This window comes from Cucurbita pepo, chromosome LG04 (assembly GCF_002806865.2).
Source record: "Cucurbita pepo subsp. pepo cultivar mu-cu-16 chromosome LG04, ASM280686v2, whole genome shotgun sequence".
Taxonomy (NCBI): Eukaryota; Viridiplantae; Streptophyta; class Magnoliopsida; order Cucurbitales; family Cucurbitaceae; genus Cucurbita; species Cucurbita pepo.
The window spans coordinates 11,501,255-11,515,009 of NC_036641.1; the positions used below are offsets into that span (position 1 = coordinate 11,501,255).

The 13,755-nt window shown below is 35.6% G+C and overlaps 2 protein-coding genes across 2 annotated transcripts; one reads left to right on the top strand and one right to left on the bottom strand.

Moving 5' to 3' along the window:
* Positions 1 to 1,741: 1,741 nt before the first annotated feature.
* LOC111793804 (transcription factor BIM1) lies at positions 1,742 to 7,033 on the top strand. The gene is made up of 12 exons (XM_023675853.1): positions 1,742 to 1,987; positions 2,082 to 2,581; positions 2,812 to 2,889; positions 3,780 to 4,127; positions 4,344 to 4,446; positions 4,533 to 4,660; positions 4,765 to 4,873; positions 5,343 to 5,412; positions 5,495 to 5,590; positions 5,791 to 6,251; positions 6,466 to 6,595; positions 6,679 to 7,033. Exons 2-12 carry the CDS (start codon positions 2,545 to 2,547, stop codon positions 6,781 to 6,783), a joined length of 1,665 nt encoding a protein of 554 aa, XP_023531621.1. The 5' UTR covers positions 1,742 to 1,987; positions 2,082 to 2,544; the 3' UTR covers positions 6,784 to 7,033.
* A 380-nt stretch (positions 7,034 to 7,413) lies between these two features.
* On the bottom strand, positions 7,414 to 11,342 carry LOC111793805 (O-fucosyltransferase 34-like). The gene is made up of 8 exons (XM_023675855.1): positions 10,372 to 11,342; positions 10,197 to 10,264; positions 10,026 to 10,114; positions 9,775 to 9,940; positions 9,297 to 9,586; positions 9,000 to 9,204; positions 8,762 to 8,919; positions 7,414 to 8,628 (listed from the first exon to the last, which is right to left on the bottom strand). The coding sequence occupies exons 1-8, from the start codon at positions 10,625 to 10,627 to the stop codon at positions 8,382 to 8,384; spliced, it is 1,479 nt and encodes a 492-aa protein (XP_023531623.1). The 5' UTR covers positions 10,628 to 11,342; the 3' UTR covers positions 7,414 to 8,381.
* Positions 11,343 to 13,755: the final 2,413 nt, after the last annotated feature.

The following is a 13,755-nucleotide window of genomic DNA, read 5'->3' on the forward strand; positions in this document are numbered from 1 at the left end:
TGAGAAGGTTATATTTAAGTATTTATTGTGTGGGTGAGAGGACAAGAGCTGAGAGTTGCAGTGGCTTGGTCGGCTGTGCTAATCCGCAGTTCCCCTTTTACGAACGTCGTCGTCTTCTGCCCTTCTTTTTGCACGTGAGCTGCAGGTCAACCGAAACTACTCCGGCCCCACCTTACTCTCTGTTTTTTTTTTTTCTTAAACTAAATTAATAAAAATATATTTATATTTTATTTTAAAATATTCATAAATATTTATAATTTTATTAATATATATATATATATATATATATATTACTTTTAAACTTAAAAAATACCTTTGCCATTATTTTTTTTTATATAAATTATTTTTAATTAAAAAAATATCTTTTATTTTTTTAAATTCAAAAATATTTTTATATTTTTTTAGTACGACTAACAAATTTGGAGATAATCTTTAAAACGTGGATAGACGTTTCTTTTCATATATTGATTGTAATAATTTTTTATATAAGTAAAGAGTTATAATGTTACTTTAAAATTTTATATATATATATATATTTACTTCAAGAAATTGAGGGAAAGAATATTAATGACAAATTTTAGAATTTAAAAATATTTTAAAAATAATATTAAAAGTTTAATGATATTTTTGAAATAAATATTAATGTTTCTTTCAAAATTATCTATAAAAATATTTTGGAGATTATCTTATTATTAAACTGTATTATTAAAACTTTTGAAAATTTAGAGGTATTTTTTAGATAAAATATAAAACTTAGTGTTTGGATTAATTTACCATATTATATATATATATATAATGCTAATTTTAATTCCTATTAAAATTAATTAAAAATTATTTATAGGGCAAGATTAAAATTCTCTATTTTTACCTCGACAAGTATTTTATAAAAAAGGTTAGATTAACTATAATTTGATCCATGTGTTTAAATTCTGGACCCTATCACTTTTTACAAATATTATTATCATTATACATTTGTCTTTTTAAATTAATCAAAAGGAGGGGAGGGCTAGCTGTTGCTCCAAGATTCGTTGTGTGATTAAAATTTAAATTAATCAAACATATAATAAGAACCGCTACTATATTGATAGGAAAGGGATATGAACCACATATTAATTTAATTATGTTGCTATATACATTGTCACGCCAAGCTGTATCATGTTGCTTTATGTGTACAAACTTTGTCAATCATTATCCAACTGAATTAAATTACATTAATGAGCTTTATATTACAATTTAAATTAACCCTAATTTACGATATGTACTATGTTTTTAAAATTAAATCGAGGGACACGTGGCAGTCAAACCTTATAATTAACCAACGTTGGTTTAGTAGTTAATTAATTAATTGTTTATTTTATTAAGTTAATAATTGGGATTTGTGCCCGCACTTATGAGAAAGATTTATAATATTAAATATTGAGAAAATACATATAAATAAGAAAATTCAATAATCATATTTCTTAATTTAAAATCGGGATTAAGTAAAACTCTTTTATTTTTTTTTTAATTTTAATTAAAAAAAAGGATTAAAACGTGAAGTTGATCAGCCTCCGTGGATTATAATTACACCACACAAAGAAGAAAACGGGACGGAAAATTCGTGGAGGCTAGCATAAACGCCGTCCGCCCGCCGCAACGTCGTCAGCCAAACGGCGTCGTAACAAACGGAAAACAACTACCTGCGCAATTTGGAAAGAGGGACGATCGCCGAGTGTATAAAAAGATCGGACTGACACTATATGGAGAACAGAGAGAGAGAGGTTCTTCCGACCTCAAGCCTCGTCTTCGGCAGCACTGTTTGCTCGCCTACAAACATTGAATTTCGCAAAAAATAGTTTAGATCGAAATCAATTCTCTTGCCATTTTTCTATCTTCGTAGTATTCAAGCTTCTGATTAAATCTGGCTGTTAATGAAGATAAAGTTGCTGAATCAAACTCCATTATCGTTTTGCTGAAGCTCGCCGGTGCCGGAACTGCATCCGAACTGGTAAGATTATCTGAATTTCAATTTTGTTTCTATACGATTTTTCGCGGTTACTGTTCATAGTGGAATTACTTTTGATGTGTATATTGGATGCTAGATCTTCTGAATTTGGCTGTGACTACTCGCCGTTTGCCGTCGTTTAACGTTTGCGGAGATTTCTCGGTGGAAGTGTCTCTAGAAGAAGAATTTTCTCTGAAATTTGACGATCGGAAGTGATTTTCTCGAGAAACAATCAGAATCCAGGAATCGCGCCAAATCCTTACCTAATGCGAGAATTGGAAAACCTAGCTTTGTCGTAAAGAGACTGGGACTGCTTCGTCTTGGAGATCTTCACCAGCCGGAGACTTGCTCCAGAAATTTGCTATTTGGCTGCTTTCCATGCCTGGTGTGGATCTAAGAATTAATTCCAGAATTTTCCTGCTCTTTCTTGCTCCAGAATTCAACAATCGAGCTCTGAATTTCCTAGAGCACTACCATTTCCGAAGCGACATAAATCAAAATTCTCTAAGAATTCATCTTCCGGTTGTGGACTGTCAATTCCAAAATTGGCGAAAAATCCGATGGAACTTCCTCAACCTCGTCCGTTTGGAGCCGAAGGTACTTCCTCTTCCTCACAAATTAAAATTAAACTCGGACTAATTTTGCATTTCAATTGTCCCCGCACTAATCAGTTTGAATCTGTAGCTATTTGTTTTCCACGAGAAAATCGATTCAACTTTTTGAAGCTTCAGCAATTCAATAACCATATGGAACTAAATAACGATAAGAATTTAGAATCTCCAAAACAAATTGAGTTAACGGAGTCTATCTTGAACGTGCTTGAACAGGAAGCAAATCAACGCATGACTTCCTCTCACTGTACACCCATTCAAGTCCACAGCTAGATCCAAGACCATCCTCACAAGGTATTCATTAATTTCATTTAATTTTGATTCTAATTTTTTCTTTCGTCTTGAGCTTAATTACGAATCCAGATATCATATCTGTGTGTAATATATTATTTGTTATATCTATGTTTGGGGGTTTATATTTAAGAGGGGAGGGGAAAATCGAGAAACGTATATGCACGTGACAAGCATTGAATCATGGATCTGGGGCCAAGAAACATTCAAAAGCGTAGTCTGGGGCGGGGCTGGCTGGGCTAACAGCATAGACTGCTGAAATCTAAAAAGAAAAAGCGTAGCTTCAGCAGTTAGCAGCTAGTGCCCAATTTCATATTGGAGTGGGGCGCCGGGGGTCCCCTCTGCCCCTTCCCCACATCGCCCTGATTTGACGTCGCACATGACCCCAACTTTTCCTTTTTCCATTTCTTCACATTACAGCTAAATCTTGGATTTCGCCCCCTTCTTTTACCTTTTAAATGCCCAGCATCAAATTATCATCTCAGATTGAGAAATCATTGGAGAACTCGGAAGAATGTGGTCGATAATTCTATACAATTGGATATTTGATCGAGGATTTTGAAATAGACAATATTTGCTTATACCAGTTAGATCTTTTAATGTCTTTCCAATCTGGTGTATTAGAATTCTGTTCTTACTCAAATTAAAGGATATGATGGGTATCAAGAAATTTCTTATCTGGGAAACTTTCTTCACTGTACTATCACATATTTGAGTGTTCAGTATCATGCAAAGCATCTGCTACTTCATTTAATAAAAAAATGAATCCGACTGAAATTTACTGCAAGTAGAAATTTATGCTAATCAGCTTGTAATTAAGGACTTTTTGTTACAGTGCGGCAGAGAATACTTCTTTTGGTTTTGGTTATATAATTTAATGTCGGATTGAGCAGGTGGCTATCTTAAAACACACGATTTCCTGGAACCACAAGAGCGAAAAAGGAAGGCCAGTAGCAAGAAAGAGATAAACGTGGAGAGGCCGCCACCACCGGTGCCGCCGACTTCCGTCGAGCATTTTCTCCCCGGAGGTATCGGGACTTTCAGCATAAGCCAAGTTTCATATTTTGATCAGAGGACTCTGCCGAAGCCGGAAGGTTCGGTTTTTACTGGTGCTCGATCGAGTAGCAGCGGTGAGAGAAATGATGAGAACTCCAATGGAAGTGGATTCACTCTGTGGGAGGAATGTGCAGTTAAAAAGGGAAAGACAGGGAAGGAGAATATTTTGGGAGATAGACCCCATGGTATGAACTTATTAATCTTTTCATTCGCATGCATGCAAAAACAAAAATTGTTCTATAATTATTTCAAGTTTTAGAATAATAAAAAGAGTGAAAATTATGGTGGGCTTGTTAAAGATCTGGGCTTTAGCGTATGGGCTGTGCTAAGGTGTTAAGCCCAGACAACACCGTCGATGGCTTTTATTTGTCCCTTCCTTTTAAATTTTGGCCTGTGGACAGAACCTCGGGCGAGCACGAGCCAATGGACGGCGTCCATGGAGCGGCCGTCGCAATCATCTTCGAACAACCATCACAACGCTTTCAGTTGTTTCTCATCTTCTCAGTCAGTCTTTATCTTTTTCTCTCTTTCTCCTTTTCAGTTTCATTCTGAAATTCTCAGTGGAATTGATTCCAAGTAAATCTTTGCAGGCCGAGAGGAAAAAAGAACCCGAGCTTCATGGAGATGCTAAAGTCGGCCAAGAGTAACTCTCAGGACGAGGAACTAGACGACGATGGTGACTTTGTCATCAAGAAAGAGATCTCTACCGCCAATAAAGGTATTATGCTGCTACCGGATAGCAATTGAAAGATAATTCTTCCGACTTTCTTTTATTACTGTATTAAACGTATCCTAACTAAACGTTTCGAAATACTTCTGCAGGAGAATTGAGGATTAAAGTTGATGGGAACAGCTCTGATCAAAAGGCAAACACTCCTAGATCAAAGCACTCTGCGACAGAACAACGAAGAAGAAGCAAGATAAACGATAGGCAAGTGTTTCTCCTATTATTCAACTTAGAATTCATTAGTCAGTCGACCAGTGCAGTCAAAGGGAACTTCTTTGTCTTTTGTTATATACTTGATAATATGACGGTAGCTTGTAGAACCTGCCATTAACTCTGCTGTAATGTTCATATTAGGAGCATTGTTATTTCTGGAAAAATCACCGAATCTAGGCGGTTCCAGTCTTTTATTATAGGGCTTCAATTTACGACTACAATTTTAATTTCATTACTTTTGGCCTAAATCATAGATTGGTAGAATCTACCCAGTTCACGTCCCTTTATTGATGAATCTTTATTGGGAACGAGAAATGAACAATCTTGGGTAGTTTTTATTCCCGCGTTCCTCTTGTGTTCTCTTCACAGTGGTTTCTGTAATAATTGCACCTCAGCAGCATTCTTCTTGGATGTTGTAGCCAACTGCTTCTAATATAACTCTTTTCTGCCTATCATACAGATTTCAGATGCTTAGAGGCCTCATTCCTCATAGTGACCAAAAGAAGGACAAGGCGTCTTTCTTATTAGAGGTGCACTTCTTAATAATTTGCTTTACATTTTCCACGTTATATTTTATTGATCCATAACGTGCTTTGCTATTTTTCTTTTCAGGTGGTTGAGTACATTCAATTCTTACAGGAAAAGGTACAGAAGTATGAAGGTTCATACCACGAATGGAATCGGGAAATTGCTAAATTAATGCCGTTGGTAATCACTTCCTTCTAGTTTTTTTGCATTCAATTCATGATTGAAATAACTCCTCTACTTTTATCAGCGTGTTTTATGTATACAATTTGTCGGTAAAGGAATCTGTATTTTGCTTGTAATTGAGGCCCTAAACAATATAGTAAATAGATAATCCGTAAACAGCTAAATTTTATTTCTAAATATCACATCTGACTGCGCAGAGAAACAATCAACGAAGTGCAGATGGCTATAATGATCAATCTCGAGGGGTAGATAATGGGCCTGGTCCTGCACTAGTTTTTTCAGCAAACTTTGTTGAGAAAAATGCCCCTTTATCTCCCCTTGTTCCTGGGAGTTCACATAATGCAGTCGATTCTGACACAAGTTCCGCGACAACCTTGAAAGCAGTTGATCACCATCCTGGAAGAACAAATAACGTAGTACCATTTCCCATGTCCATTCCACCAAAACTTTATGCACCTACAAGGGATGGAAGTGTGGTGCCCCAAGCCTCGAAACCATTGTCATCCGACACCGATCACCCTTCATCGCAGTCTCAAATCCTGTCTTATCAGGCCAGATGCTACAACAATGACGCTGCTGTTGCAAGTGAATTACAGAAAGAACAAGATTTGACCATTGAAGGTGGTACCGTTAACATCTCAAGTGTATATTCTCAAGGGTGAGATTTTGTAATTTCTTTCTGGTTCATCTTCGATCTTTTTATTTTTATATCCTTGGCCTCTTTATTCTACTCCTCTTTTGTGCACTTGCGCAATATTTGGATCACGTCTTTAAAATTTATTTTTGTGAAGATCTTATTATTGGGCAGCTCTCAGAGAACAGCGGTTTGACAACTGAATGACTAATCAATTTCCTGTTGATTTTGCTAGCAGGTTGTTAAATACTCTCACTCACGCACTGCAGAGGTCTGGGGTGGATCTATCGCAGGCCAGGATCTCTGTGCAAATAGAACTCGGTGAACTAGCAAATAGGAGAGTCACAGCTCCATCATCCATTGTCAAGGTATTCAGATGCTTCCTTCGCCACTAGAACAAATATTTGTTGTTATTGTAGGGACTACTGCTAAATCTTTTCATGATTCCTAGGATAACAACATTCCCATCAACGATATGGAGACGATACACACTAGAGTTTCGGCTGCAGAGGATTCCGAGAGGGCCACAAAGAAGCTCAAGACTGTGAAAAGCTAGTGTGAGAATTCCTTTCTTTTCATAATTTTTTATTCATTTTTTTAGGGGCTCCTCTTCCTTTTCGGGGGGGTTCCCATGTGTCTTCCACTGGTTAAAAACTACACAGTTACCCAAAATTTATGTCTAGTTTAATTCATTTAGTTGAGGATGCCATGGGCACAATGGGCATGTAACATTGACCTGAATTCTTCTTTGTATTTCTATATAGAGGCTTCCACCTAATATATTGAGAAGCTGCTTTTTTTTTTTTTTTTTTTTTTTTTTTTTNCCAGTTATGTATGTAAATTATGATTGATCTTTTAATAATATAAAGCCTCCCTTTCATCCTTCAATTACATATACATACTCTTTTCATTCCGTCCACTAATATCTCGCATTCTGCAGGCATTGAGTTAATTTCTCCCCTCCCATTTTAAGTTTGTAAAAGAAGAAGAGTCAACTATACCCTTTCACTTGGTGTTTTCACATTTATGTCAATTTCATATTTGCCTTTCTTTTTGTATTTATTATTCCAATTGTCTTTATCATCAACAAGTGGTGCTTCAAAGGTGTCAAAACAATGGGGCATAATTGTAAAAGTGACTAAAATTTAACAACAAAAGAAGAAACATATTCCAAATTAGTGTTGGTGTTTGGTATAATGAGGAACAAGCTGACTTTATTGTTCATGAAGCTCAACAAGAATCTATGGGCTCTTTTTGTGCTTAGAATACACATACCTTCCCTACCCTCCCTACCTACCCTCCCCTCCCATAAATTCCAAGCCAACCAATCAACAAGCATCCCTTTTTCACCAAGCCTGTCACTTTCTGAGAATAAAAGGAAATAAAAAGAAAAACATGTTCCAACTAAACACTCAAGAAATAACCCATTATTTTATTCTGTCCACCAGCAGCCATCCATCCGACCATCTTCTTCCTCCATATCACCATTTCACAAAACTGATTCAAATTGAGTAGCACAACGAACTCATATGCTAATACATAAGATTTAGCTTCAACATTGAACAAAATTCACCCTTCTTACTCAGCTGTATGGACTAACTGCCTTCTCTGCCCTACCAGCCTCTCCACAACCTTCTCTGTAACTCACAAAGAAACAGGTAAGAAGTAGTCTTCCATTAACAGACTGAAGCCATCAACAGGAAGCAAGGAAGAAAGTAACTGTCAAAATATACTGTAATTTGTGGTATATGATGAACATATAAACCTATCGAAATCACATGATTTATGGTTGAGATTCAAAAGAAAAACAAAAAAATTGGAAAAGAAACAGAATGAAAACAAAAAAAGTGAAAGATTATAGATTGACCCCTCCACTCCATGAATTATAGCATTAGCACCTTCTTCTGTGTACAATCTAACCTCCTCTGCTCTCTTCTTCTATACAGGAATTGCATACGGCAAAACATTAAACATCTTCTTCAGCCAACTCCACAGATTCCCTCAGATTCTTTAGAATTTAATCTCTCATACTAATCTTCATGATCAATCCCCAAGCAAGGTTAAATCTCTCTTTACTAAAGGAATCTAGAGCTGAGAGAACAGTAGTGGAAATGTAATCATCAGAAGTCCACATATTTATGTAGATCATGTAGATCATGTACTGTTGAATCCTTCCTCTGACAATTGCAAACACTCCTCTGGGTTAGAATAGAAATAATCTTCTTCTTTAGGCCTATCTGGAATGACCAATCTCTTGGTAGGATTCCCCCACCGACCTGCATGAGCTTCTTTCACTGCCGACGAGAATTCATCCCAGTTAAGAATTCCTCTGTCGAACTGATCTATCATATCTACAAGTAGCCTTCTGTCCAATAAGATCGTCTTCTTAAACCCAAGATACCTACAAAAGACGAATGATTAAACAAATAGTTAGTTCAAACCCACTGCTAGAAGATATTGTTCTCTTTGGGCTATGTTGGTGGGATCTCACATTAACAATCTAGTTAATAAACGAAGCTGGTGTCACCCCGTACCTGCGATGACCTTCGACAACTTTAGCCATGTTTCCATCATACGTAGGAACAAATATATCACTTTCCAAGGAAACAAGATAGTCCAATGCTGCCATCTGAGATGAATGATTCTGGAAAAACCCAAATTCTGAAGGTTCCAACAAAGTCTCCTTTCTTACCTGTTTCAACAGTCCAAAGATCTTAAAGACATGGCAATCAAATACCAGAGCTAAAGAAATTGATATCCACATCTACTAACCAATTTTGGAAAAGCCTTTGCAAGAGCAGCCATTCTCCGGTCGCCACCGTATATTTCGCCAGCAGCAATATAAATCTGGATATTGGGATCAATATCCAGTGCCCTCAGTGTAAGTGCAGTTTCCTCAGGTGTTAATGGACACAAACCATCTTTCCTTTTCAACTCAGAGTTTATTATTTTTTCTTTCCACCAGGGATAAGCATATCTACCAACACAACAATGAGTTCCCATGAGTGAGATTAAATTAACACTTACCCAAATGTCACAATTGGTCACCTTTTTCAGTGGAAGACTAACCTCATTCTTGTCAACTCTTCAACCTCTTCATCATTGCAGCCTTGGGTGCACCCAGAAAATGCTAACATGTCCATTTCATATCTGAGATGAAGAACAAGAAAAGGACCATTCTGGCGTAGGAGCTTTATAACTTTTCTTCCCAACTCCTCAATCTGGGAAGTGAACCTCAGAGCACTAAAGTTTACCCGACAGCGTAGTTTCTGAATCTCCATAGGCTGACCGTTGTTGGCAAGTCGAGCATCGGTTCTATTTAGATGCACAACTTTATATTTTTGAATCAGAGGAAGAACCTATAAGGAGAGGATAAACACTACCTCAAAACTAATTCCAAGCAGTAAAAAGGCCATGTTCTATTAGAATACAGAGCTACACAGATTACTTAAGATGACCCAATTGAAACTTGAAGCTTAGGGTATGTATGTCAAATATCTGGAGCGAACGGGCGGGGATTAGGCGGGGCGAACGAGAGAAAACTGACCTGATTACGGTAGTAAGATATATCAGACCAACTTATTGGTGGCATGGAATAAATCCTTCCCTGTTCCACTCTCTTCTTGAGCCTGGGAGGCAACTCCTTCAATATGCGCACTTCATCTCTCAATGATGCAATAAAATGATCCACATCAAATATGTCCTGGAATTCACTGCAACATCATCGAAAGATATCGAAATTAAGGTTCCCGCTAGAGAAGAAATGGAAACTTAGCATAGCAGAATCCATTAACAAACCTGGGATCAGCCCAAAAGGACGTCTTATCCAGTTCAGGTACAATAAGTGTTACATTCAAATATCTTGCTATTGTAACCATATCACAAATCTGTGCAGCATAGAACAGGGAGGACAACTTAGAAAACAACAAAAAGAAACAAAAAGTGTCCTAAAATGTGGTTCCCACTCACCGCAGCTCTCATTTGATTGAGTCCTCCATTGCAGGAAACCATCAAATAACCATTGTTCTTATAGACCCCTACATAAACAGAAACAAGAACAGAATGAAGAGAGCACATGAAACCACAAAGTGTCCTAAAACATAGGGAACAAGATGATCATAATCCACCACAGAAGAACACTTACTCTTAGGAGGAAGAACTATTTTGGGGGGAAGTGGAACAGGCTTATTGGGGATACCAAACGCATCAACCGATGCAGATTCCTGAGAGAAACAAGAAGGCCAACCCTTCAAAACCCTTGGCCCCCACGTCTCCCCCAAGGCCGTCAACTGCACGATGCAAGTCCAAAGCAAAACAGAGGTCATTGCGCGGATCATCCATAGCTTCATCTTCGACCTCCCCGACGACACCATTGAAGAACTCTTCAACCCCATCACCATCCACCTCCTCTTCAACGTCCACTCACAATTCCTCTGGATCTCCCCCGCTGCATCTTACACTAAAAAGGACAACTACGGTTTGCCCTCCTGATCCGAGATCCACGTCAAGGACGTCGTCGTTTCAATTCCCCCTGAATTGGGTCAATGCCGTATCAGAAAATCCAACGCCCAAAAGCAAAAGTATCCAACAGAAGTCCCTGATTCAATCCCAAAGTCCCAATCTAAATGCATCTAATACAATAATCCACCAATCTAATCCACTTAAAAACACCCCAATTGGAAGAAGAAACAAGAAAAGCGAAATCTAGACTTCAAAACTCTTCACACATTACCATAAAAGAAATCCACTCTCTAAAGACTACGCCGCATCTCAAACTCAATCAACACCTATTTCAATCCCCTAAATGAGATCCTCCCAATTGGGTACCCAAATTCAAACCCCCAAATGGGATTGGTTTCTCCGCCTCCAAAAATGTCGCCTCCCTATGCTCCTCCACTCTCCGCCGGCAACCTACGACAGCGCAACCGCAAAAAAACAGACATATAAAAAGGGAGAGAGAGAGAGAGAAATGAGAGAGAAATGAGAGAGAAATGAGAGAGATGATGAGTTTGATAAGCAAAAGGGTCGTGGCCTAGTGTATACGCACTCCAAACACACACACACTGACAGAGAGAGAGAGAGAGAGAGAGAGAGAGAGGGAGAGATGCCGTACACCGCAAAGAAATTAAGCCGCGGGTGACGGTGGAGTTGGGTTGGGGCTCACTGCTCACCCATGGTTAAAGGAACAGACCAATAAATGCAGGCCAGCTAAACATCAAGAAACCAGGGCCCACTGTCATCAAAAAGCTTTACATGACGTGTTCAATATCAGACAGGTCTACTATCCACGTGGCAGAATCCTATGGCTGGTTACATTTGCTTGCATTTAATCTGCTGTCGATTCGCCGACAATATATCGCGATATTTTACAAATATTCCGCAGATAATTATTTTTTATTTATTTACATTTTATGAATTTTTACAAGGTTACTTTTTTCAGTCTGAATTTTTAAAAATATAATAAATTTCCTCATCTCATCTAAGTTATTAAAAATAATCACTTTGCTTCAAATATAAGTTTTATAGTTCTTTTTTAACGTAATAAAACGTTGCCCATGCCTCATTATTATTATTAACAAAAGCATTCTACAACTAATCAATGTTTCTTTATTCAAAAAATAGTAATCAAATATGATTTCATTTTAAATAATTATTCAACTTATTAAATGCTTTGTCCACAAAAAAAATGCACATTTGAATAAAATCTATGAATTTTAACAAATATCTAATAAATTCTTGAATTTTGAATGTTCTCATAATATTAAAAATAATAATAATTAAAGGTGTTAATTTTTTTTTTACATATTCAATATTTTTATATAAATTTAAAATTATTAAATAAATTAAGATTTTTTTCACACAATTTAAATTTTAAAGATCAATAACCTTACGTGGAAAAAAGGTTCTTTAAATGCATAATTGATATAATATTATATCATATATATTAAGTGAAAAATTTATTTTAATAAAAATGAAATAAAATGGTAAAATAAAATATTTAATTATTTAATCTAAGTACTCTTAGTTTTTAAATTTAAGAAAAACAATTTTGGGAAAAAAACAAATTAAATCCATCAAATTGACTGAAGTAATTTGATTAAATAAATGTTAAAAAAACAAATTCCTGGTGTTGACTAACTTAATTTCATTAAGTAAATTAAAGAAAAAAACAAATCCATCATATTCATTAAATTAATAACACACCAAATGGACCATAAATAAATAAAAAAGACATTTAAACAGAGTGAAGAAATAAAATAAAATCAAACCTGTCGAACAAAAAAAGCAACATTTTGAGAAATTAAAAAAAATAAAACAAAAAATAAAATCCTTAAAATAAATAGGGAAAGAAATCTAAAAATAATAACAATCCAACAAGGATAAAAATATTGTAAAGACAGAGATTGACCCACGATATTTTGCCGATACATTGTTTTGATTGCGTGGAATGACAGCTGGCTTTCTTTTTTTTAAAACTTACACCGTTAACCTCCGTTAAAGTGTCGGTTGCGACGTCTTGACGGAGCTGGAACGACGACAGGGCCACAATCGCAACGGTCTTTTTTTTTTATTCACCTTTTCCATACCTTCTATGCCGTGTGATGAAGCTGTGTGGCCAGGTGTCAGAATCCTGTCAGTTTTGGCGGGGCCCATAGTGCCACGTTGAAAGAGATGTCCTACATGGACAGACGCAATTGGGTACAACACTCATAGATTCGCGTGAGACATCAAAAATAGGTGTCCCAACCTCAGTGGGCCAGAGAGCCACGTTGCGGCTAGGGATTGGCTAAGCCTCGGATGTTTTTTCCTTTATCTCGCAAATTTCATTAATTTTCAATCTAAAATTCTAATTTCATTATTAGATAAATATTACAACTTTTATTATCTCTTATAATTTTTAACAAAAATAATAACATGTAAACTCTAAGTACTCATTAATTTAATCAAAATAAATATTTGCAATATATATATATATATATATATATACATATACACTTTACCATAAATAATAATAATAATTATTATTATTATTATGATTATTAACTAATAGAAACAAAGAACAATATGTAAAAAAAGATTTTAGACTATATATATATATGTATAATTATGTATGTATCTTATTTATTAAATTATATATTTATAAATATTTTATTTAGTGACGTAGAAACACAAACTTATTGTTATATATATATATATATATAAATAAAAAAGAAAAATTATGAACACTAATACAATGGGAAAAAAACAATGGTAAGACTTTGATTTTTTCAAATGAAATATAATATTAGAGAAGACTTTTTTTATTTTAATAAATATGATTTTCATTTTTATAATTTATATGATTAATTATTGGCTTTTCAAAAATTAACTCCCCCATAATGATGAAGACTTTATTGTTTTTTTTTTCTTTTTTAAAAAAATAAATAAATCTATGGGAATAATTAAATTAAATCTTTACTTTAATTATTTCAAAGAAAATTATGGCCATTCCCATATTAAGAGAAATAATTAAGAGAATAATATTCTC

Coding starts and splice junctions, on each gene's coding strand:
- LOC111793805 (XM_023675855.1), bottom strand. CDS start 10,627: ATGGTGATGGGGTTGAAGAGTTCTTCAATGGTGTCGTCGGGGAGGTCG. Junction 9,941..10,025: donor TCCTTTTGGGCTGATCCCAG/GTTTGTTAATGG, acceptor ATGATGTTGCAG/TGAATTCCAGGACATATTTG. Junction 9,587..9,774: donor TATCTTACTACCGTAATCAG/GTCAGTTTTCTC, acceptor CTCTCCTTATAG/GTTCTTCCTCTGATTCAAAA.
- LOC111793804 (XM_023675853.1), top strand. CDS start 2,545: ATGGAACTTCCTCAACCTCGTCCGTTTGGAGCCGAAG. Junction 4,661..4,764: donor GATCTCTACCGCCAATAAAG/GTATTATGCTGC, acceptor ATACTTCTGCAG/GAGAATTGAGGATTAAAGTT. Junction 4,874..5,342: donor AGAAGCAAGATAAACGATAG/GCAAGTGTTTCT, acceptor CCTATCATACAG/ATTTCAGATGCTTAGAGGCC.